The 25,596-nt window shown below is 43.3% G+C and overlaps 1 protein-coding gene and 1 non-coding gene across 2 annotated transcripts; one reads left to right on the forward strand and one right to left on the reverse strand.

The window, feature by feature from the left end:
• Nucleotides 1-5,693: 5,693 nt before the first annotated feature.
• LOC125413247 (U6 spliceosomal RNA) lies at nucleotides 5,694-5,795 on the forward strand. The gene has a single exon (XR_007235907.2). It is a non-coding gene; the product is annotated as a U6 spliceosomal RNA (small nuclear RNA).
• Nucleotides 5,796-5,854: 59 nt separating this feature from the next.
• Nucleotides 5,855-17,102, reverse strand: Csta (cystatin A). The gene is made up of 3 exons (XM_048454402.3): nucleotides 16,944-17,102; nucleotides 9,526-9,627; nucleotides 5,855-6,041 (listed from the first exon to the last, which is right to left on the reverse strand). Exons 1-3 carry the CDS (start codon nucleotides 17,007-17,009, stop codon nucleotides 5,916-5,918), a joined length of 294 nt encoding a protein of 97 aa, XP_048310359.3. The 5' UTR covers nucleotides 17,010-17,102; the 3' UTR covers nucleotides 5,855-5,915.
• Nucleotides 17,103-25,596: the final 8,494 nt, after the last annotated feature.

The following is a 25,596-nucleotide window of genomic DNA, read 5'->3' on the forward strand; positions in this document are numbered from 1 at the left end:
TTTTTATAAAGTTGATCTGTAATTTTAAATGGGGTGAGATAAAAGGCTGAATGTAAGTCAGCAGTTAATTTAACTGCTGAATCTAAACCAGCAGTTTACCTAAACACACACCATTAATCCCAGCACTCAGGAGGCAGAGGCAGGTAGATCTCTGAGTCCGAGGCCAACCTGGTCTACGGAGCTAGTTCCAGGACAGCTAGAACGGTTACACAGAGAAATCGTTTCTGCAAAAACAAAAATGTTTTAATGAACATACTACGAGGTCTTGATGGCATTCCTTGGGGACATTTAGATTCAGGCTAAGATCATCTTAATCTTTCCAGACTTCAGATCTGCTACCAGCGTGCTTTCTACCTGATCTAATTATGGTAGGGTGCCCAGATTAATCAAGTGTGACATTAACCAAGCGTTTACCTTTGTTTGGAGTGAATAAGTGAATATACTGAGCCTGTGTCAGTAGCTCTCAAAGCCTCAGGTTGGAAGGTAGAATTCCTTTATCGCTTCAGAAAGTAGATTAACTTGCTGAAACTCTGGCGTACAATCACTGCCTCGCAACATTCTGCTTTGCTTCCTTTACCTGGGAGAGCAGAGATGCAACATGCCAGCCTTCAGGATGGATTTGGCTTTTACTTGGCAGAAGGCAGGCAAGGGAAAAAGCGCTGTTGATGAAACTTGCAACTTCTGCTAACACTTTAACGCTTAGGAGTACTAGGCACTATTAGCCAGAAATTAGCAAAATGCCTGCTCTTGAAAAACTTCCATTTGTTGAAGTTAGTTGATACTAAGGAATTAAGCTGTAGATAATGACAAAATGCAACCAAGTTCTCAGAAAGAAAGAAAGAAAGAGAGAGAGAGAAAAAAAGAGAAAAAGAAAGAGCAGGAAGTCAGGGAAACAAGTGTGGATTGCAGATGACCATGCTGGTTGGAGAACACGATATCCTTGTCTTTGAAAAGCTAACTTCATTAGATACTGAAACACATGGAGTACTGTAATGAAGGACATTCTGTTATTCTCATGTAAATCATGTTTCAAAGCTATTCGTTTGGTAATGAAATTTGTTTGTGCTAGTGTTATTACAGTCGTCTGCTAATGACCCATAAATTCAGGAATATCATGTAAACAGGAGCTTCTTTCAAAGTGTTCCCATTTTAAATTACAAGTGGGCATCCTACCTAGGACTAGGGGTTCTAATCAAACATTGGAATCATATATGATCTCTGTATATGTACTTACATTGGAATCATATAGCTCACTTGCTATCTCTGTATATATACTTAGCCATGCAGAATACTCTAAATTCACTATCCTTTTAAGAGAGTTCATTCCTAGCATAAACATTGAAAAAGTAAGGAAAACGGAAAATGATCATTTCTAGCAAGGTCACCTTTTATCTCTGTGGGGAAAAGGGAAGAAGAAAGAAACTGAGTAAAAATGGTGGTTTAGAAAATAAATACTATATGAACAAAGGGGTCAAGACCATGCTGGAAAAATCCTTAGAATCAGCTGACCAGGACTAGTGGGAGATCACTAACACCAGACTGACAACTGGGGAACCTGCATAGGACTGAACTAGACTCTCTGAATACAGGTGACAATGGTGTGGCTTGGGTACTGTATGGGGCCACTTGGCAGTGGTACCAGGATCTAACTCTAATGCATGAACTGACTGTGGACCCATTCTCTATGGAGAGATACCTTGCTCAGCCTAGGCATGGGTTGAGGTGGGGGAGGCTTGGTCCTGCCTCAAGGAGATGATGAGACAGACTTAGCTGACTTCTCAGGGGAGGCCTAAACCTCTCTGAGGAGTGGATGGAGGGAAAGGAGGGAGTGGGAAGAGAGGAGGGAGGGAGAACTGCGATTGGTATGTAAAAAATTAATCTTTTTAAAAAGACAGAAAAACTGCATGGAAAATACTCAAAACTAAAAGACTAGAGTTCTTGTTCTTAAAAAGAAGAGGAAGAAAGAAAGAAAGAAAGAAAGGAAGGAAGGAAGGAAGGAAGGAAGGAAGGAAAGAAAGAAAGAAAGAAAGAAAGAAAGAAAGAAAGAAAGGAAAAAAGGAAGGAAGAAAAAGAATACAAAACCTTGTGTAAAGATGTGACACAGCTTAGGATTTGGGCTTCTATCCTCTTGGAGTTTAATGAATTGCATGTGTGTGAGAGACAGAGTCTCACTATTAACGCCCCGCTGCTGACCTGTAACTCACTATGTAGATCAAGTTGGCCTTGCCCTCATAAATACGGGCTGACCTCTGCATCCTGGATGCTGGAATCAAAAGCGTGTGCCACCATGCCTGGCCATGCTCCTGTGAGTCGGTCTTACTAGCCCAGGCTGGCCTCAGATTTGCAGTGATCCTCTTCCTTGGCCCCCTGAGTACTGGACTGACAAGTGTGCATTACCACGGGCAGCCCATGCGTGCCTTTCAGGAATAAGTACTGTGGTGCCCTTAAGATAACATTTAAGGTTTTGTTTTGTGTGTGTTTCTATGTGTTCATTGCCTGGATGTGTGGAGACCGGAGGTTGACATCTAGTGTCTTCTTTACTTTCTCTCCCTCACTGAACCTGGAGCTAGACTGGCTGCCAGCGAGCCCCGGGGTCCTGCCTACACACCCTCAGCTGCAGATCAAGCAGGTTTTCTTCTTGTACAGCAAGCACTTTCAGCCGGTCATCCTTCTAGCCCCAGAGGCTTTAATTAGTACGGTTTTAGGATTTATCACTTTTACATTCCCTAGTTTATTGGTCTAACTATGTTATCTGCTTTTTGTTTTATCAGATTCACTGTTATAGCAGTTTATAGTTATGTACAGCTAGGTAGAAATAAAGTTTGTTAGAATATAGGAAAATTCTCCTCTTATTTTTCCTTCAACATTTTGTAAGAATTTTCAAGTAGTTGGGGGGGCAGGATTAAGCAGCCAGCTCCCAGAGGCACCGGCCAGCTGAGGGCAGGCCTGGGTGACTGTCTCATGATTCACTATCGAGATCAGGGTGGCTAGTTCACTGGCACTCAGAAATAATTGCTACCGAATGAATTATTTCCACTCCAACAAGCAAAGGCTGTCCCATGTAAAGCCCCTCGATGACTTCTCACCACCTTAATGATAACTGCAAATTCCTTAAGGTGGTCTCTGAGTGCCCTCACCCCCCTCCACCACCCCTCTGCATTTACCTTCCGCTCCTAGCCAAGACCCAGAGTCACCTTCAAATTTTTGAGCTTGCTCTCTCCCCTGGCTCTCATCTCAGCCATCACTCCCTTCAGCCACAGCGACCTCTCAAGTTAGGTGTCCCTTTTGTGTGTTTCCACAATAGCACATCCATCAGGGTCTTTGCCAGGCTCTCAACTTGCTGGCTTTCCTCTTCAGTTTGTGAAGCCCATGCTCGTTCCCAGTTCTCAGAATGTATGGGATACTGCTAGTCCCACACTACGTTTTCCTCTTTATCTATAGGACCCTTGCTCTGATTACTGGGTGCCCAGATTCCCTTGGAGCCCGGGGAGCAATCAAAGCTCGGAAGTAGAAGCTGACATGGAACAGCTTACTGTCCTGTTCTCATTGCCCCCGCCTTCTTTGTAGACTCAGCATATCTACAAAACTATCAGGAAACAGCAAAATAGCAATGTAAGTCTTTATTGTCAGTAATTATTTTGAATGTAAATGGATTGCACTCTCCAGTGAATAAATGGATCAGTAGTATATATTGTAGTAGCTGTTTAAGTTTTAACGGCATGTACAGACGAGATGAAAAGACAGAAGATAGTCCACAAAAAGGGAAACTGAGTAGTGGTGCAAAGACATGATCAGACAAAGAGATTTGAAATTTAAAATGGCAGAGAGTCCACAAAAGTCAAAAGGATCCGTTTGTCAAGAGGATGCCGTAGCTACACCGCACCAGCGAGACACTTCAGCATATGGAGCAAATGCTAAAGATTTGCAGGAAGTTGACGGATTAAGACACAGTAGTGGTTGGGAGCTGGGGCTGGTGGCACACGCCTGACCAGCACCCAGGACACAGAGGCAGGATGACCATGAGTTCCAGGCCAGCAGAGGCTGTAACGGGATCCTGTCTCAAAACAGCAACACCAACAAAAGAAATACCACAATAGTAAGGGACTTTCAAATACCATTTTCAATATCGGATAGGTTATCCAGACAAAATCAACAAAAGAACTCTGGACTTCACACTTTGACCAAATGAACCCAAAACAGAATACACAGAGCTTTATCCAGCACATCCTGTGCCAGACCAAGACAAGTCGAGCAATTGAAGAAGACTAATACCATGCAAATGCCTTTTTATTTATGTATTTATTTATTTTACATCACAACATTGTGACAGTAGAAATCACTGGCAGGAAGAACTTTGGAGACTCACAAACACAGGACAATTAGGCAACATGTGCCAGAACAACCAATGAATCAATGAATAGCTTTTAAAAAAAAAACCTAAAATGAAGGCAACAGAAACTGGAAAGGACACAACAAGACTTGTAGAATGCAGTACACGCCACCTTTAGAGCAAAGGCGATCACGTTTAGTGCTTGCAATCAAAAGATCACGAATGAACTGCCAGGTGCTGTGGCCGAGCCAGGGTCAACAGACGAAGAGGAGAATAGAAACCAGAGCAGAAGCAGACGGGAATCCGAAAACAAGCAAAACATAGTCAGTGTTTGAAAAGATTGAAGAGTTGATCACTCTTGGTCTAAACTGAACACAAAAACTGGGGATTCCAGGAAATGAGTTCACTAACCAAAGTAGAGGCAATATGACAGCTACCACAGAAATACCGGGAACTGTAGAACATCATTCGGAACAATTGTATGTCCCAGAAAGAACCTAGGAATTTCCAGACATGGTCCCCCTACTGACATTGAAGGATGAAGAAACAGGAAATCTGCACAGGTGAATAAAGAAGTAATAAAAAGCCTGCCCTGAAGGAAATGCCCAGTTCTGATGGCCTTAGACCTGAGTTACATCAGACTAGCCTGGTCTACACAGTGCATTCCAAGCAAGCTATCCACTGGCTTCGTAGTGAGACCCTAAGTAAAAAAACAAAAACAAAAACAAAAAAACAACAAAACCCCCACCAGCAGTGTTTTCCAACACTAACAATAGCCTGTCTGAAAGACTAATAAAAAGAAAAATCTCACTGTAACAACTTCCCACCCTCACCAAGCCTTTAGGAATAAATTTGATTAAGAAGGTAAGGCTGCCCGAAATCCTAAAACACGAATCAAAGGAGATACACAGTAAAAATAAGATGTTTTGGCCATGCACTGGAAGCACTAATGTTGTTAAAATGATCATTCGACCCAAAGATATCTATAACACTAATGTTATATCTGTCAAAATTCAAATATCAGGCTGAGTGGCGGCAGCACACGCCTTTAATTCTAACACTCGGGAGGCAGAGGCAGGTGGATCTCTGGGCCAGCCTGGTCTGCATATTGAGTTCCAGTTGCAGCTTTCAAAATATGTCTTGTAAAATACGTCTTTATTTTTCAAATATGGAAGCAGAGATGGCATGCTGGGTTCTGGGCAACCACAGGGAACATCCCTGGCAGCCACTGACCTAACCCACTTGCAGTGAGGATGAGGCAGTACTAAACCTTTACCCAATTGCAGCTGAGTCTTATTAGTTTTTATAAAGTTTCCAGTTGGCACCGTTTACCGTGGAATTTCTGCTCTAAGTCAACAACACTGTGCTGTCTTTGGCAGCACATGTACTAAAATCGGGATAATTCAGATTAGCATGAGCCTTGCCCAAGGGTGGCACGTAAAATCATGTAGCGTTCCACGTTTTAAAACATTGTCAAGAAAGCAAAGTTCAGTACTATAAATGAATAATAGTGGAAGAAAACAGTTATTTGAAGAATACTTCTTTATTGATGGCCACATCTCTATAGTGGGAGAATCAGGTCTCTTTAGAAGTAGATGATTTCATCATCCTTGGTTTTGTTAGTCTGGTAATCACTAAGCTCCAAATCATCTTGTCCTTGAAGACCTTGAAAGACTTTCACGTGTAAGTAGTTACCATTGCCAACATCCACCTGAAAGACATGAGGGGGAGATTATTCACATTGGTCTACACTGTATGACAGATCAGCTGTCTTGTAAAGATGGTGTGGTAAGCCATCCTGAAATGACACTTCCGTCCAAAGCGGCATCTGTGAACTGAGCTCCCACCAGACTTTATGTTTGGAGAAAGAGCAACTAACAGTATGGCAGGAAGTATGTTTCCTAGACTTGTTTTTAATACTTTTTAGAAAAATATTTTATTTATTTAATCTGTATGAACAATTTGCCTGCTTGTATTTAAGCGCACCATGTGTGTGATGCTTGGAGAGGCCGGCAGAGGATGCTACCTCCCCTCAAACTGGAGTTAGAGATGTGGTGAGTTTTCATGTGTGCTGGAACCCACATCTAGGTCCTATGCAAGAACAACCAATGCTCTTGCCATCTGTAGAGCTCCATCTGCATTTAATTTATTGTGCTTTTCATTATAACCTGGGTACAAACTACATTCCAGAACTACATTTGATTTTCATGATGTGTGAAACAGAAGCAGAGGGCAGCCTGTATTTTTGATGATTCTGTTTTCTGATTTCTAACTTGGGAGAGAAATTGCCATATAGCTCGATAAAGGAGAAAAACCTCGGAATCGCTTTAGAAAATGTGGACTGTATGGTCCCCGTATCCAAGGCCTATTGGAACCTACTTTGTGAATGCCCACCAGGCATTTGAGAACTGAGCGGGGTGGGTGGCCTGCCCACCTCCTTTGTAAAGTAAGAAGCTTAGGTGCACTGGGCAGTGGTGATGCATGCCTTTAATCCCAGCACTCGGGAGGCAGAGGCAGGAGGATCTCTATGTTTGAAGCCAACCTGGCTTACAGAGCAAGTTCTAGGACAGGACAGGCTCCAAAGCTACACAGAAAAACCCTGTCTTAAAATGCCTTTTGTCCAAGTTTACCAAAACATGTGTGTGTGTGTGTGTGTGTGTTTGATCACACTGCCTACTGTAGGTCTGAAAAAAGGTGTAGCAGTATCAGTTTTAAAGATACCAGCAACAGACTAAAGAGATGAACTTCCTACAGCTGGGGATGCAGCTTGGTTAGCACAGTGTCTATCTAGTACGAAGCCTTGGGTTTGGTCAACCAGCATCTCATAAACCCAGAGATGTGTGCCTACTATAATCCCAGCATCGGGAGGTAGAGGCAAGAGGAGCAGAAATTCAAGGTCATTTTATATTATATACGAAGTTTGAGTTCTGACAGCCAGAGACACATGAGACGTTGTGTCAAAACAACAACCAAACCAAACCAAAACAACAGACAACAAAAACTAATGGCAGAGCTTGAATTTCAACCTAGATCTTAGACTCCAACATCCGCATCATTTTCCTTCTCTTGTTGATTAATTTTGTTTTGAGGAAGACTCTCTCTATGTAGCCCAGGCTAGCCTCGAACTGTGGAATCGATCTGCCTTGTCTCCTGAGTACTGGGTTACAGGTGTACCCCATGCTCAGCATTGTATTCTTCTCACTGGACAGTGTTACTTTTTTAAAAAAAGTATTTGTTTCCTCCTTGGCAAAGGGCATCAATCTTTGCAAACATTGCGACATTACCCAAGCCAGTGCTCCGGCTGGAAGTCCAGGCTCTGTGCTTACAGTAGTGTGAACTTCTAACGGTCATTTACCTTTCCAGGGATCAGTTTTCTGATTTGTGCCAACTAACTGATTGGTAGAAGTGGTTTATTTTTGTTTCATGGCTTTTTCATGAGGATTAGGTGAAGACGGGCACGGCCTGCTTATAGAATGGCACCTGGCATATCCTAAGAGCACCACGGGTTCTTGTTCCCACCGTTCAGGGTAGGGGGTCAGACTCAGGGGAGGGTATGTTGGTATCACATAGATTTTATTTATTTATTTATTTTGGTTTTTCTAGACAGGGTTTCTCTGTGGCTTTGGAGCCTGTCCTGGAACTAGCTCTTGTAGACCAGGCTGTTCTCAAACTCACAGAGATCTTCCTACCTCTGCCTCCTGAGTGGTGGATTAAAGGCGTGTGCCACCACTTCCCGGCATTGCACAGATTTTAAACAAGTGTGAACAAGTAGTAGAACAAAGGTCAAACCTGGGACAACCCTAACAACAAAGCCTATAGTCCTTCATTGTACAACTCTCTCAGTAGGGACTCAAGACAGAAAATCTAGAGAGTGGCTGAGAACCGCACAACAGTAACAGTGCGCCTGCTTGAAGGAAGGAGGGAACTAAGGCCCAGTGGAAGAGTAGAGGGGGAGAGGACAGAGGAAGGGGGGGAAAGGGAGGGGGGAGGGGAGAAGAAGGAAGGAATGGGGGAGAATGAGAGAGAGTGAACACACTGCAATAGGGTATTCAAGAGGAGAAATTTTCAAGATAATTTTCTAATGAGCTTTTTAAAGAAGTGTGTAAGGGAATTAATATGCAGTGTATTTATTTGGATAATCAGAATTATTAAAATAGACTCAGTTTTGTGATGAGTTTTTTAATTGGTTCCCTTGATATCACAAGAGAGTCAAAGTATTTTTTTTCCTTTAGAACTCAATCAGGACACCGTTTAATTTAATTTTTTGATATGACGGGCTATAAAATTTGTTTTAATTTAAAAAAATTTTGTGTGTCTGTGTATGGCATCTAGAAAGAGGTGCCCTCAGGGACTCGAGCAATCAGATCTCCTATAGCTGGAGGTGCGGGAGGCTGTGAGCCTTCTGACGTGGGCGCTGGACACAGCCCGTGGCTTCTGCAAGAGCAGCACACACTCTTGGCAGCTGGATCACTTCTCCAGCTCCTAAAATTGTTTTTAATACTCTAAAAATGCCACAGGTTGGACCTTCTTGAGTTGTAAAAAGAATTATTTAAATCATATTAATAACTACTTATTTAAAGGATGAAAGTGACCTGAATTATTCTTCCAGATAATGATTAAAGTCCTTTTTAAAGTGCATTTAATTTGGACACATATAGAATTAGGAATTTGGAGGTGGGAAAGGCTCTAAGACACTGTTTGGATAATGCCCACGTCCTAAGACGTTATCCTCCACATCTGCCTGACAGAAGAAACAGCCATGGTCGAAAACCATGCCCCGGGGCTGGAGAGATGGCTCAGCGGTTAAGAGCATTGCCTGCTCTTCCAAAGGTCCTGAGTTCAATTCCCAGCAACCACATGGTGGCTCACAGCCATCTGTAATGAAGCCTGGTGTCCTCTTCTGGCCTGCAGACAGAATACTGTATGCACAATAAACAAAAAATAAATATTAAAAAAAAAAAGAAAACCATGCCCCGGACTGTTACTGCCTCTTTTCCTGTACAGGTTCTAGAAATTACGAGCCATATAAGTAAGCTTCCTATGTCTATGAGGAAAAGCAAGGTAAATATCCTTCTGGAATCTTCTATCTGCAAGTGTCACGCTTGCGCCTTAACTAAAGAGAACTGTTAGAAATGAAGGTACAGCTGGGGCAGCAGGAAACATCACATGGGTGATAACTGAGGTTAGAGTCTAACCTTAATGAAATAATTGACTCCAGCGACGACTTGAGTTTTATATTCGACGGCTTCAAATTTTTCATATTTCTTGTTGGTTTTCTCTTCTAGCTTTTCTCTGATCTTATGAAGAGAAAAAAAAAGAAATGATGTTAGAGCTGGGTTCACTCTACTTATGTGAGCTACAAATCTGGGAACCTCAATGTACTGAGAGTTCTCAGAGATGCTGATGAAGCCTGGTATGGCGGCTCAAGCCTAAAATCCCAGAATTTGGAAGACTGAGGCAGGAATATCCTGTTCAAGAGGAGCTTAGGCTATATAGAAAGTTCCAGGCTACTTGGGGCTACAGTTGAGACCCAACCTCAAAATTCAAAATAAAATGATAAACTAAACTAAAAAAGATGCAATCTTTTTTTCTCTCATAGAAAACACTTTAAGAACGTGATACAAGTTAAAAGTTAAATTATACTGCATGCGGTTGAATTAGTATCAAACCAGTGTGATCTTACAAAATAGTCACAATTTAGGGCCTCCAAATAGCTCAACAGAATAAAGTCACTTGTCACCAAGAAAGCGTGACAACCTGGATTCCATCCCTGGGACTCACATTGCGGAAGGAGAGAATGAACTCCTGAAAGTTGTCCTGCGATGATCTACATTCACACATACACACACACACACACACACACACACACACACGCATGTGCACGCGCACACACACACACACACACACACACACACACACACACATGGAAAAATAAAAGCAAAGCAGAAACCAATATAGTCCCAATTTGGAATGAAGAGCTCTAATAGTTGCATCTATATTTGTTTAGTAATTAAAAACAGGACAGCAACAATTACTACTAATTGTTTTAAACTGATTGCACAATTATTGATGAAACTCATGAATTGATTTAGGCAGACGATAAAATAATAAGATAAATTGACTTAGATTTTAGATTTCCCCTAGCATTTCCATCTCACACACCAATACTCATTCTAGAATCTTCCAGACCAGAACATTACAGTGGAATATTGTCATAAAGGAGTCTATAAATGTTTCCAGCTGTCTCTCAGTTGTCCCCTCTCCTCCAGGATCCTGCACAGAGCTGGACATCAGTTCTCCCTAGCCTTTCAGTGGGGTTAGCTTCCAGGTCTTTCTTTGTCATTCCAACCATGACTCTAGAATGTTCATTTGTAGTGTCCCTTGACTTTGGTTGGTCTGACCTCTCTTATGTTTGCATTCTCCATTCTTTACAGCACAAATCAGTGGGTCCTTAGTGCATTGTATCAGGACCCACGGTTTTCCTTAGTTGTGGATGGAGACACTATCTCTTGGGCAGGCTGTCTGGCAGGTCTCACTACTGCAAGTTACTGTCCTATCCCTCTTTGATGAATCCTAGGGGGAGGCGTTCTTGGACCACGCAGTATTTTCTCATCACAGAGGAGACTATTTCTCATCAGGCCTTCATCCCTTAGCTTTGACATGCTTCTTAGCAACATGCTTTTGCCAAATAACAATTTAGAAATTTTTCTCCCATTCCTTATGTGTTTGTTAATTAGAATTTTATTGTCAGGAAGACCTGTTCCCTCTCTACTATTGTCCTTCACTTGTCTGTTGAGAGCTCCTCAACTTGGTGTCCTTTCAGTGTGGCTCCATTCTTTTATGAGTCCTTCCTCCCTGTGTAGCATCAGAACACTCACCAGACTCTTCTTTGTGTGTACATACAGTTGTATATGACAGCTACAGTTGTCCCCTAGTATCTGTAGGGGATTGGTTCTGGGATCCCCTGTAGATACCAAGACGCTCAGATTTCTTATGTTAAATTATCACGGAATTTAAACGAGCATCTTCTCACATGCTTTAACTCTTCTCTGAACTACTTAGACCAACTAATACAATGAAACACCTAGTAAATAGTTACTCTATATTGCTTAAGAAATAATGACAACTGTTCTGGAGCTTGCTCTGTAGACAAGGCTGGCCTCAAACTCAGAGATCCACCTGCCTCTGCCTCCCGAGTGCTGGAACTAAAGGTGTGTGGCACACTTCCCCTTGGCAGTAACTCTTCTCTCAATTACTGAGGATGAAGCCTGGCTTACATTCACCATCTTTTTTCTTATTTAATCAGTTCTAATACACACATAATAATAGCTTTAGATTTCCTCATCTAAAAAAATATACTTACAAATCAGAATATAGGATTTTTATGTGGTTTTTATAAAGATCCTATGAGTACTTTGGACACATCATCTTACTGTTTCTGCCTAATCACACCTACAAAACTGTGTTGCCTTGTGAGACAGAACATTCAATGGTCCCAGGACTTATTTCTATCTCTCCTATTAACGGATTCAAATTGCATTTTCTTCATTGTTCTTATGTCAATCACAGGCCCAGAACTTTCCATGAGAGAACTGATTCCAAATGCTCCAACTTGTTTCCTTACAAGCTGCCCCACCTCTGGTCCACTGTGGAAGGTGCAGCCTCCTTGCCCTTTGTAGCAGCATGGATTTGCATTCTTTAATGTGGGCTGCTATGGGCCTGGATGCTGATTGGGAGCTGGGAAGTAGGGGAAGATGCCGGTGGGGAGATTGCTAGAGAACATTCAAGATTCAGAAAGTAGTTTGGCATTGAGGGAACTTCCGGAATGGGGGAAGGGTACCAGAAACCAGAGCCAGCTGGGAATGTGCTTGTGGAGCCTGGTGTGACAGACAGGAGCCGGTCTCCTTTCACAGCCCACAGTTCCTGATGATGGCTGGAAACTATGTGTTTGTCACTCTGTCCTCCATCAGAGGACGGGGCACCCAGGAAACACAGTTCCAGGGTTGTTCCGGCTTTTCCAACCGCTGCAGATCTTGCTGAGTTGGGCTGTTCCTTTTCTAGGACCTGAAGATTTGAGCCATGGGACATCCCACCTTAATGCCTTTCCCCAATCTGCCATCCTTCTTTAGAGGGGAATGGCTAGAAGACATGGCTACAAGGTAGATAGGCAGTATTTAAGAGGATTTCACCGTATGAAAATGGGATTTAGGGAGCAGTGTGAAAATATGGTAAAGCTAGTGGGACAGGTCTCGTGGACATTTGTCATCTGATAAGTCTTGGAGGAAGTATAAAGAAAAGTGTGCCGGACGCAAGAAAATGAAGTCCTTAGACTCTAACTGGAGGGAAAGGCAGTGTGGGACTGGAAGGGAAGATGGACCTGAAGCCATATGATAAACGGGGTATGTCCTCGCTAGAGGCCAGCAATTTTCCAAGCAGAATAAGAACTGAGAAACCTGCTGGGGAACCCTTGGGAGGATGGGGTGGGGGGCATAGGACAAGGGTGACATGGTGGGGGAGAAGGTGTAGGTTTCTAGGAAAACGGCAACAAAAAAAACCGAAAGGACTCTCTGCTGTCCCCAGGGTCCTGCCATGACATGGACATTCATTCATCACACTGGAATGGTGAGCTTCCTGTGGTCCTGTGACTTCCTGGAACAGAAGTGGAGGAGGAGGAAGCGAGGGCCGTGGGAGTGACCTCTAATTGAATATTGGAACGTCACAGCTCACAGGATCACGGGAATCGGAGTGGAGGAGTACATGAAGATACCCGGTCTGATAGAGAGGGGAGGTGGGCGCCGTGAGGATGATGGTGTGGCTGAATGCCAGGTTCTCCGAGGATGGGACACCAGGAGAAGTGGCTGACTGGGAGGCTTAGGTTGGAGAGACTCTGTAGACGACGGCAACAGGAGCCATGATGTGCTCAAGCCCAGGGTGTGCCCTGTTGTGCCGATGAGACGTCTGTGTGGTGTCCCAGCTAACAAAACTCACGCTAAGTGTGCTCGCCAGGAATGGTGTTCAGCAACTGGGTTTCCGACGTGAAGATGAGCATGTGCAGTGTGACCTGCATTTGCATGTGTGATCATAGCCTTTGCTTCTAAAAATAATCCTTAAGATAACATTTCTCTCTCTCAGATAAACATACCAGGAATTCTCTTCCAGTGGCTACCTACACAGACAATAAAAGACCACCAACCGCAATTTGGACTTGCTGTTGGAGCAATCTGTTTATTTGGTCTTTCATTACACATGTTGTGATTTTTCATGGATGGGATGTATATGTCTTTTTCTTTGATTGTATAACAATCTTTTTTTTTCTTTCTATATAGCCCTGGCTGTCCTGGAACTCACTCTGTAGACGAGGATGGCTCAAACTTACAGAGATCCGCCTGCCTCTGCCTGCTGAGTGCTGGGATTAAAGGTGTGCACCACTATCACCAGGCAATAATGAACATTTAAGAAAATCACGTGGACAGTTGTGTGTGTGTGTGTGTGTTGTGGCATGCATGTGGGCATCAGAGGACCACCTTTGGGAGTTGGGAGTTGATGCACTCCATCATATGGAATGAGTCAATGAGCCATCTTGCCACCTGATAATCAATGTTTTCTGAGTGACAAACTTTAGGAATCCTTGTCCGCCCTGAAAATCCTCACATCCTCTCAATCCCAAAGCCCCTGCCTGCCTTTCTGTGGGACTGATGTTCAGTTCCTGGGGCATGCAGGTGCCCCTTCTCCATGGCTCTTTCCCTTCTCTGTGGACAACCTTTCCTCTTCCCTCCTTTCCTTCCTCCTTCCTGGGGTCTTCCATTGTTCCTCCATTACCAAGTTCTCTGCAAAGGGCAGAGGCAGCCAAGAGTTGCCTCTCCTAAGAACATTTAACAGTGGATTTTTAAAAATAAGAAAAATATATTTTAAAATAAAAGTACAGTGTAAACAACAGATTGTGGAGATTGTCTCTGGGACCCCTAAAAATCATTCTAGAGATGTGCTAACTCCCCTGGCCTGACACTGTGTGGGGTTTCAGCCAACCATAATCTTGGAGGTATGGATTCAATTTCCTGACTTAACAAGGACTTCAGTAGTATCTGCCTCATGGGTTTTTTGGAGGGGGAATGACTGATATAACTGAGAATATGCTTCCTAAAATACACAGTTGACTGCCTGCTTCTCCACCTCCCAACACATGGGGGGAGGGGATTGTTCCCTAAGGCTGTCTCCTGCAAGAGAGGACAGATGAGTGGTTCTGGGAGCTGAGCCACACTACACTATACTTGTTCACCTGTCAGTAAAGGGCTTGACAGCCATGGCTAATGTCTTTTTTAGTCTTAAACCTATGGTTATGAAAGAACACTTAATTAAGTTTTGTTTTATAACATACCCTAGATAGCTTGACTTCCTCTATACTGTTAATTTTTCAGGAGTTGCGGCCATGCCTTATAGCCCTTTATGCAGCTTCTACAGTCTGTGGTCTGTTTCTAGACACCTAAGAGAAACACAGGAAGTGCCCCTACCATGAAATGGTTCATGTCTAGGCAGCTTGCATTGTGGTTTAAACCTGAGGCCACAGCTTGCATGGAGAAGGCAAGTCTGCTGCATTCTCTCCCCTCACACCCGCGAAAGCTCCCCAGTGTTGTGGAGGCCGTGCAGTGGAAAGGGCAGATTCTTTTCTTAACTGGGTGACTCTCAGTTTCATCATCTAAAAATGGGATGTAATGCCTTTCCTGCCCTACGGCTTTGAAGATCAGATGGGAAGAAGAATGGAAGTCAAGGCTTTTACGACTTCTTCCTGGGGTGAGGTGGCCTTGTTAAAATCTATTTCTCATTTTGTTTCTCTGAAACTGCATGAACATATTTCTAAATTGATTTTTATCGCCAAAGATGCGGTCCACAGATGGTGTCAGTAGCAAGGTAAGCCCTTCCAGTAGCTTCCTAACTTTGAAAATGATCAAAATACATTGTGTGTATATATGAAATTCTCAAAGAACTAGTAAAATTATTATACTTAAAAGCTACTCTAGCCAAGCAGATGACACAATCCTCTAGTTCCAAGTACCTGGGAGATGAGAAGCAGGAGGATCACTTGAACCTACGAAGCTGAGACCACACTGAGAAACAGCAAGACACACGCCCCCATTCCAAAATAGAACAATTGTTCCAGCTAACCAGGTGATCAGATATCAAAGGACCATTAAAATCTGCTGTGTTGTCTAGATTTAAAGTAATTGTATTTCCCTAGCTCTCCCCCGGAGCTCTGGTTCCTGGTACATGTCAGGGGGATTTTTCAGGTTAGGGGATTTTTTTCAGGCGACATAAACAGCAACGATGCCTCACTGGTGATATTTGTTCATAAAACAAATTTTGTGCGCATTATTTTAATTAGTCCTCTTATCTCTTCCTTCCTACAAACGAAATGGAGGGCCTTTCCTTGGTACCCTATTTTAAAGTCTCATCTCTCACCAGCCTCCTAGGACGTCAGATATCTGGTCCTACCGGAAAGTGAAGTGGTAGGTAGGAGTAACCGCGGCTCCTGAGAGCCTGGCAGAAATGTGGACATGCAGGCCCGTCCAGCCCTCTCCAGTCAGATCTGCATTCTGTCGAGAGCCACAAGTGACTCACGTGCACATTCAATTTGAGAACGCCGACTGCATGCGAGGATTCTAACAAAGGTGCAAAGATTTAGCATTTTCTTCTTCAAAAATAAAAATGCTCCAAGGTTTTTACTGAAATAAACCTATGGGTAAGAACCTTAAATATTTAACCCCTGAATTTTAGGCTGGTGACCTCCTCTAAAATGTGCAGTGCCCTAAACATGAAGGCTCCCATCTCTTCTGCTCACATAAAAGCCAATGATGCCCAGCATGGTAATGCATGCCTGTCATCCTAGCACTTAGGAAGCTGAGGCAGAAGTGCTGAGTTTGAGGCCAGGCTGGGTTATTAAGACCTAAGCCAGCCAGGATACAGCAAGACCAAGTCTCAAACAGGCAAACAAACAACAAACTGATCTTGTCCGTTGGGATGATGCTTCAAGGAGAAAAAAAAAAAATGATGCAAGAAGAGACGGCGACAGATTGCAAACCTACACCCAGAGTTTGCATGTATTTCTTTTTTATAAATCACGCAACACATTTTTTATATAGATGATATTTAAGCAAGATGTATTAACCTCCTATAAACATTGAGTTCTATTTTGACTGTGCTGGTGTGGTGCACACAGCATCCTGGGAATAACCTCGGGAATCTTTAGCAGCCTTAGGTGCTCACACAGATTGGCTTCAGTTAGTGAGACTGGAAAACTCCATGAGCAAGCGCATTCGAGCTCCTGGGATCACACTTGTGAGTAAAGGGTTTAGAGACCATTTTACAAATTCCCCTTCAGCAAGCGGGGAAACTGAGGCTGCGGTAAATAGTGTGACCTGGCCACTTTTACTTGGGGAATATTAACATTTCTCTGAAAAGGCTGAATGTTCCACCTTTAGCTGCACAAAAGTCTGAATAAAATGCACATAGTTCTGGTTTCTGTGATTTCCCTCACTCTTTAACACAAGGACAGGTTATGAACCCAATGATGAAGGTTTGATTTGGGATCAAACTTTTTCCTAAAAATGCCCCGACTCACCTTATCAACAATCTCCTGGACTTCTGGCGTGGCCGGTTTGGCCTCTGTCAAGCCTCCTGGGATCATTCTGAGCTGTTCTTGGCTGGGCAGGAGGCTGAGAGGAAATGGTCTGGAGCACAGAGGCTCGGGGGTTTAAGAGGAGTTGGTAAACTCCTCCTATAAAAGGTGTTCACTTCCACACCAGCGGAGGGCCTGGGAAATGAGTGTGGCCTCAGGCAAGTCTTCCGGCCTCCCTTAGAGGAAATGCTGAGTGGAGCTGGGGGTGGGGTTGGGGGGCAACGATGAGGTGGGGGGGAGTGAACAAGTGGGTGTGCCCAGAATTCAGGCCTGGTTAGTATGGGTTCCTCCCTACTATCTGTGCCAATTTTTTTTTCATCCTGTTGTGTCATATGAGGAGTAACACAGGTAACCAGAGTTGCCAAATATGTTTAAAGCTCGAAGAGTTCTTTGAAGAGAATACTTAAAAATGTCAAGTCTGGTTGCTTAGAATTCACTCAGCTTTATAAAGACAGCAAAACAATATATCTGGAAAACTTTTAGTTTCTAAAATGCTTATTCTCAAACACAAAGAATAAATAAGAAATAATCTTTATTTCTTTTTCTTCTGCTATTGATTCTCTTGTTTGTTTTTAAGAAGGGATTTCATGTATCCAGGGTTGGCTTTGGAATCACTATGAATCTTGAACTTCTAGTTCCCTTGCCTCTACCTGCAGAGTGCTAGGATTACAGGCTTGTATCATGCCCAGTGTATGTGGTGCTGGAAATTAAATCCATGACTTTTTGGGTGCCAACTTTGTCATCTTCCAGATGAGCTATGTCCCCAGGCCAAGTTTAGCTAGATTTCTGTCGTTCAGAACCAAGCTTTTTATGTTGTTTGCTTCATGTCTTTTTTTCTTTCCTTCCTTCCTTCCTTCCTTCCTTCCTTCCTTCCTTCCTTCCTTCCTTCTTTCTTCCTTCCTTTCTTTTTACAGTTCAAACTGGCCTAGAATTTTTTATGTAACCCAGTCTGGACTTGAGGTTTGGCTTCTCCTGAGTGCTGAGATTAAAAGTCTGTATCATCTATGGAGGATGCCCCCACTACACCCCAACCTTGTCATCTATAGAGTTACCCCATGAGTTTATTAACATTGTAGTCTATTTTAATAATTTGTAGACAAGTTTTACATTTAAACTTTTATTAAATTGCATGACAACCAATATTCTATACTATTGTTTCTTTTTATTTATTTATTTATTTGTGTGTGTGTGTGTGTGTGTGTGTGTGTGTGTGTGTGTGTGTGTGTAGTTACAGATGGTTGTGAGCTGCCTGACATGGTGCTGGGAATTGAACCTTGGTCCTCTGCATGTTATAAACTGCTGAGCCATCTCTCCGGCCCCTATGCTCTTTTTCTGCTTACTACTTTTTGAGTCTTTGTATATTTATATGTAGACAAATTAACCAAGTTCCTTTAGTGGCCCTTTCTTCTGCTTCTTCTCTCTAACTATGATAATATGCTACCTCACAGTTTCAACTCGCAGCCCTTTGGTAAGAGGGTTTTGGTTGCTTTAGATATGTGTATTTCACTTTTATCCTAATTTCTATAAATGTTTAAAATACAGAAGACCCCAATGAACTAACAGACATCTCTATCTGTGTCACCAAGAACTGAACGTGTTTGCCACTTTTCTCGCTGGTGGGATCTCCCCACTGGGCAGGGATAGGTGGGCAACAAGCCTTCTGCCTCCTTGCTGTGCCCTATTCCCTGTTATGCGTAGCACTTCCCTCTTGATGCCCAGTAATTCTAAAGAGAAACCCTGCCTTTTAAATGGCTGGGATAGTGACTGATATTAGGCATTCAGGCCAGCCTGAATATATGAAACTCTGTCTAAAACAAACAAACAAACAAACAAAAACGAAGATGCTGACTGACAAACCACCTTTCTTTAGCTTTACAGAACCCAGAGTGTCTGGAATCTAAAAAGTATTAGAGCCGAATGCTTTTTCTTTACTTAGTCCTGTGCATCATCTGACACAGCCTGTGGATGTCTGTGAGGTTGAAAAGAAATACGCTGTCTAAAAAAGTAAAGGGAATTTGCCTTGAGAGGCCACTGACTTTTGAGATATCTTCATGTTTTGGAGAAGGGAAACAAAGCTATGTTCCCTGAATGTTACAACCTTCTTAGCCCGCTCTTGCTTTTCCTCCCCATGCAATCCCTTTGTACCCCATGAGTGGCCTGAGATTGAGCTTTGTGGATGACAGACCCTCCACCCCTACCCCTGTCTCCCCAAGCACTGCTCCTTGGGTAAACCCTGGGCTCCTCCCTACTAGCTCTCATCTCCTAATCATTGACCTTCAAGTGGTGAGAGGCCAGGACTTTAGCAACAATTTGAGCTTCCTAAATTTCATGTATCAGTTGAGACACAGTAAATTTTTACTGCTTCAGTAAAGGTGCCACAATTGTAAAAGTGTGAGAGCGTGTTAAGTTACTTTTCTCATTACCGTGACAAAATGCCTGGAAAAGCAACTTAAGGAAGGACGGGCTTATTCTGGCTCATGATTTGGAGTAAGTCCGTCATGGTGGGGAAGCTATGGCGGTAGGCATGAGCCAACTGGTCTCCCGTGTCTGAAGCCGGGAAGCAGAGAAAGATGAATGCTGGTGCTCGCCCCATTTCTCCTTTTTATTTAGTCTAGGACCATGGATGGCATGGTGTCCCACACATTTAAGATGGGTTTTCCTATCTCAATTGGCCCAATCGAAACTTTCTTCAGTGATATGCTGGAGGTTTGTTTCCAAGGTCATCCTAACTAAATCCCATGGAGTTGACAGCATTAACCATCATGATGCTCAACTAAATAGAGTTCTGATGGTTGATTGATTGATTTTCATTGCAGACAGAGTGTTGCTATTAAGTAGGTCATGTTTTCCTTGAACTCCCCATGCACTCTTGACCTTGAACTCAAGATCCTTTTGAACTGACATCTCAAATTCTGGAATCATAAGCATGTGTCACCATGACCATGCTAACATCTGCATGTATTTTTTCTTTTCTTTTCTTTTCTTTTCTTTTCTTTTCTTTTCTTTTCTTTTCTTTTCCTTTCTCTTCTTTTCTTTTCTTTTTTTTTTTTTTTGGTGGGGGGGGTTTGGAGACATGGTTTCTCTGCGTAGCTTTGGTTCCTGTCCTGGAACTCACTCTGTAGACCAGGCTGGCCTCGAACTCACTGAGATCTGCCTGCCTCTGCCTCCCAAGTGCACCACCACTGCCTGACAGCATCTGCCATTTTTAAATGACTTGCTCTTGTAAACTTCTTTGTTGATTTTCAGATTCAGAAAGTGACACGTTAAGGTTAAGGTTGATGTAGCTCAGTAGTAGAGCTTGTATGGCCTAGCTTGTTCAAGGCACTAGGTTATATCTCTAGATTCACCAATAAAAATTATTCTTTCTTAAGGCAAGTCATAGAACCCTACACCTTCCATTGAAGACAGCCATAAAATCTATAACCCTTGTTTGAATCCTCCCCTGCCCTTTTGTGTAGGAGCTGACCCTGAATAGGAAGTGGTTTAGCCTGTCCTGCCTTGTAGTAGGTCATAAAACCTCCATTCTAGGAGGGGTTCTGCCCAGGACCACGGGGATGGACTGCATCACAGACAGACAAGAATCTGAACAGACCAGCCTTGCTGGCTCTCCTGCCCAGTCTTTCACCAGGAGGCCATAAATCATCTTGTCCAATAATAGCTGTAGTTAGCATCCATTTTTTCGCCAAATAAAAACATGAAAAATGGACAGCTGTTTCTGGGCATGTGGGTTTTCATTTCCAGAGTTTCCTGTGTCATGTAAAAGCTTGATTGCATAAACAGGCAGTGCCTTTTTCTTCATGCCGCCTTTTATCCCAGGAGTGTGAGCCTTAGACGAAGGGGGTGAGTGTTACCCCCTTACCTGCCCCTCCATGACAAATCAGCAGAATGATTCCTTTTGCACTGAGTCAAAGGTTTGAAATGTTTCTTTGACAAAAACTTGCTTTTAAAAAATATATTTTTTTTCTTGAGACAGGATTTTACTGTGTAGGCTGGCATGGAGCTCACTATGTAGACCAGGCTATCCTTGAGCTCACAGAGATCCACCTGCCTCTCACGTGCTGGGATTAAAGGCATGCACCACTACACCTGGCTGATAGCCTATGAATGCCAGTGTTCGTTTCCCTGTGGTTTACCACGCAATAAAGAGGATAAAGTAAGAGCCAAGGCATAGTTCCTCCTGACACTGGCAGAAGAAGAAGTGGTTGAGAATAAAGAAACATTAAAGATGAAAACTAATGGCGAAGGAGAAGGAGTGTCATGAAGCTCTGTCTTCTGGGTATGACAAGGCCATCGTGCCCAGGAACTCACTGCAACTATGGCCACCTGCACAAAACCAAGTTGACAAAATCACTCAACGTCCCAGCAGCCAGCACTAATTCAAAAGGACATCAAATTAGGAAGAGAATGTTTGGGGAAGGGTAAGGGAGGAGAGAAGGAAGAGTTGGAGGGACAAAAATCAATGTTTTTTTTAAAAAGGAAGGAAGGAAGGAAGGGAGGGAGGGAGGGAGGGAGGGAGGGAGGGAGAAGGAAAGAAAGGAAGAAAGAAAGGAAGGAAGGAAGACAAAAAAAGGTGGAGAAATCACAAGCCAAGAGGCCAGACTCTCTTCAGTCACCAAGTTGCTGGAGTCACTTGGGTGTGAGGCAGTTAAAATCTGGACACTTCGGTTCTGAAGTGCTTTCTGAGTTTGGGTATAGCCATAGCCTTGGCATCTTCTTGTCTCAGAGCTGACTCACTTTTGGGATTTTAATATCAATCTGGAATCTAGAAACTCTAGAAATCTAGAAAACTCTGGATTTACTAACAATCAGAATCACCCAAATAGAGAGCATTCCCTGAAGACCTGCTCTGGTTGCCTTAGCCGATGAGGGCTGGCTGCAGCTTCTGCTGGGAGTCTGGATAAGAAGGGTATGGCAGAAGGTAGGGAACTCGACTTTTGATTGCTTGGCTTTCCTGCTTGATATACTCCGTTGCTGCTGCTAATTCCTTCAACGATTTCAGAGCCCGCATCTCCAGGCTTACACCACGGACTACTGACAAGAGGCTCTCTGGGAACTGCCTAGGTTTTGGTGCCAGAGCAGGACTGACTGCTAAGGCAGCCAGCCTGTGGACTGGGCTGATGGCCTCTCCAGCAAGGGAGTTCTGGCTGCTGAAGGACCACGCTGAGTGCTGAGGCAGCCAGCCCCAAGAACCAAGTAGTCACTAGGTTCTCAGCCTACCAGGTGTGATTCAGCTCACGTTGCAGTTTTAATGCAAGCATTAAATTTAATGCAAACAAGATTCAGTAAAGTCTTTACTATGAATATTTTCAGTCCACTGGTTCTGTCCCCTTCACTGATACCCTCTTCCACCGGAGTCTCCTCTTGTCTGGTCAAGGGCAGAATGCCGGTCATCCAGCTGCTTAATCCAGAAGCCAGAGTGAGGGTCCTACTTTATCTTATTATTTCCAAATCTGACCCATCAGAAAAATTTGCCCTTTCTTGTTAAAAATTATTATGTGCTCTTTGCTCTCCTCACGGCAGCCAGAGTGACCTTTGGTAAACACAAATTGATGATGTTATACCTCTGGAAAAATCACATGATTTTTTTTCCCACTGATTAAAGAAAAGAAATGAGGGGGGGGGAGAATGAGAGAGAGAGAGAGAGAGAGAGAGAGAGAGAGAGAGAGAGAGAGAGAGAAGAGAAGAGAAGAGAAGAGAAGAGAAGAGAAGAGAAGAGAAGAGAAGAGAAGAGAAGAGAAAAGCAAACATAACCAACCCCGTACAATGCATCACTAAGCCTTGATGCGAAATCTTTGCCTAACTGTTGACCTCATCTCAGTGCAGTCTTCCTGATGGTGCATTCTAGATGCGCTGGCCTCACTCAGTTCTAATGAGACATGCCAAGCTCTCCTCCATTCAGACTCAGCACTTGACATTGCAAGATAGGATTGCTTCTTCTTGGGTTCTTATGTGTCACCTCAGCAGAAATGTCACAGGCTAACAGAGGACTCTTCTCCCTCTCCCAGAGGTCACTGTGTGGGCTTTCTTTCTTTCTTTCTTTCTTTCTTTCTTTCTTTCTTTCTTTCTTTCTTTCTTTCTTTTCTAATGTTCTTTGTTCTCGGGATGACTGTTAGCTTACCAGATCCCAGAGTCTGGTATAGATGGTAGTTTCTGTCCCACCCAGTACTGCAGCCATTCAGTCCCCAAAAAACACACAAGACTTATGTTAATTATAAGCTGTTTGACCTATTAGCTCAGGCTTATTAGTAACTAGGTCTTACAACTTAAATTAACCCATAATTTTTGTCTATGCGTAGCCACATGGCTTGGTACTTTTTGTCAGTGAGGCATTCTCATCTCGCTTCCTCTGTTTCCTCTTCCCAGAATTCTTAGTCTGGTTGCCTCTCCTCTACTTCCTGCCTGGCTACTGGCCAATAAGTGTTTTATTAAATCAATACAAGTGACAAATCTTTATAGTGTACAAAAGCATTATCCCACAGCGGTCTGGAGCAGTACTTGGCAGACAATAAGTGTTCAACACGTGTCTGCTGAGTGAATAAGTCATTAGCTTGCCCTTCTCCACTAGGCATGTGTAGACAGTACTTGGGAGAGCAACCCTGGCTATACTTTCCTCATTGCTGTCCTGTACCTGCCACAATGGCCATCAATACGTAAATGCTCAATAAATATTAACTGACTAAACACATGCACTCAGTGCTCCACTGAGGTGGATTGTAGGTCTGTCCAATAGAATTCCCATCTACTGTGGGAAATGGGAAGTAGTGCTATCTCTAGGACTCATTGAGAAAAAGGATGGTGATGAAGAACAGGCAGAGATGGGCTCTGATCCCCATGTCTGCCTCAGTTGGAGTGGCTCTTATGACCTTATACACTGAAATTCTATTTTAAAATTAGCTGAGGGTCTTCTTCCCTTCCAGTTCTTTAAAATGAAAGCTTCTGATTTAGATCAAGTCGTATTTTCACATGTTGAGAAAGATATTGAGGCCAAGAGAGACAGTGTCTTGCTCTCGGTCACATATGGCCAATGGCAGAGCTGGGCAGAGTATGGGTCAGCTTGCCCTGTGAATCCTCATCCTATCCCATCTTTTGGGCCTGTTCAGAGGATGGCCAACATTAAAATAAGGAAAGCCTGGCACTCTGTTCACTGTGAGGACACCTAAACCAAGGTGATCTGAGTTTGTGAGTAAGGTTGGCTTCCGGGTCATTTGTACTGAACTTGTCACTTCCCTTCGAAATGCCACCTCCACCTGGCAGAGACCTCTAGAGCATTCCAGCAAAGCCCACTGATGCCACAGATATCTGTCCTATTCAGGGAGGGGCATCAGTCAGTAAACACATCACTGCCTGCTTTGCCTTCTATACCTGGAAAGACCGCAGTGCAGAGAGGAAGAAGAGACATGGAAAGTGTCCATCACTCCAGTGTGAGATAGAGCTTGGGAAAAAACCTTGACAGGAAGAGCTGGCTGAGAGCTGAGCCTCACAGAACAATAACTTAGTTTCCACTTCTAAATGTCATCTTGAAACCTTCTACAAAAGCAGCTGTTTTATTGACCTGGAACATATCTGCCCATGCTTGTCTGCTAAAAGTGTCTTCATTTGCTACTTTAAACATATTTACTTATTATCACTGTGTATGGGAAAGGGGTGCACATGCAGGTAAGGTCAGAGGACAGCTTTGGGGAGTCCATTCCCCATTAGCTCATCCACTACGGGATCCAAGGGTCACACTTAGGTTGTCAGCTTTTCCTGGTCAGCGCTTCCACCCATGGAGTCATCTCTCTATCCCTCGTGCACTTTGAAAGTCCCTTCCATGCCTCTCCACATTTTCTATTCTTGAGAGATCGGGAATCACTGTCAGTCTGCTCGTCTTGCACAAATGGACTCATGTGTATGTCCTCTGATGAATCAACCCTACTCTTAACTTGCTCTATTTTGAGACTCACTCACGGTGCATGAATTAACAATTCATTTCTTACCCCTGTAATATTGTACTGAATGACTACCCGTAGTTTGTTTACCTGACGAGGGGCATGAAGGTTGTTTTCAGGTTTTAGCTATAAAAATAATGCTGCTACAAAAGCTTATGGGCAGTACTTAGACTTCAGCCTTATTTCCTTGGTGACTATCCAGGAGTGGAAAGCCTGTACCACATGGTGGGTACATGATATTTCTTTTTAAGCTAGCACACAAAGTAATGGGTTTCATTGTACCATTTTCATAACATACACAACTGCACTTTGTTCTTATAAATCCATCCATACATGTTTGCAGTTTAAGGGACTTCAGTCTTATTTTCCAAAATGGTTCTGCCTCTTCACTTTCTCACCGATGTTTGAGATTTCAGTTTCTCTATGTTTTACCAATGGAAAAAAGGTATTAACAATGATGGGAACAGACAGAAGCTATTTTTCTTTTGTGACAGGGTTTCCTTGTAGTCCTGACTGTCCTGGAACTCTCTCTGCAGACCAGGCTGACCTTGAACTCATAGATACGCCTAACTCTGCCTCCCAAGTGCTGGGATTAAAGATGTGTACCACCACTACCTGGCTAGAAGCTTAAAATTTTTAATTGTTACTCCCCCCCCCCCACCAACAAG

Source organism: Myodes glareolus, chromosome 2 (genome assembly GCF_982192425.1).
Source record: "Myodes glareolus chromosome 2, mMyoGla1.1, whole genome shotgun sequence".
NCBI lineage: Eukaryota > Metazoa > Chordata > Mammalia > Rodentia > Cricetidae > Myodes > Myodes glareolus.

Bases quoted from the DNA above. Each gene is read 5' to 3' on its own strand.
- Csta (XM_048454402.3), bottom strand. From the start codon at position 17,009: ATGATCCCAGGAGGCTTGACAGAGGCCAAACCGGCCACGCCAGAAGTC. The intron at 9,628-16,943 runs GTGAGTCGGGGC...TCTCTTCATAAG, and splicing joins TCCAGGAGATTGTTGATAAG to ATCAGAGAAAAGCTAGAAGA. The intron at 6,042-9,525 runs GTTAGACTCTAA...CATGTCTTTCAG, and splicing joins GAGTCAATTATTTCATTAAG to GTGGATGTTGGCAATGGTAA.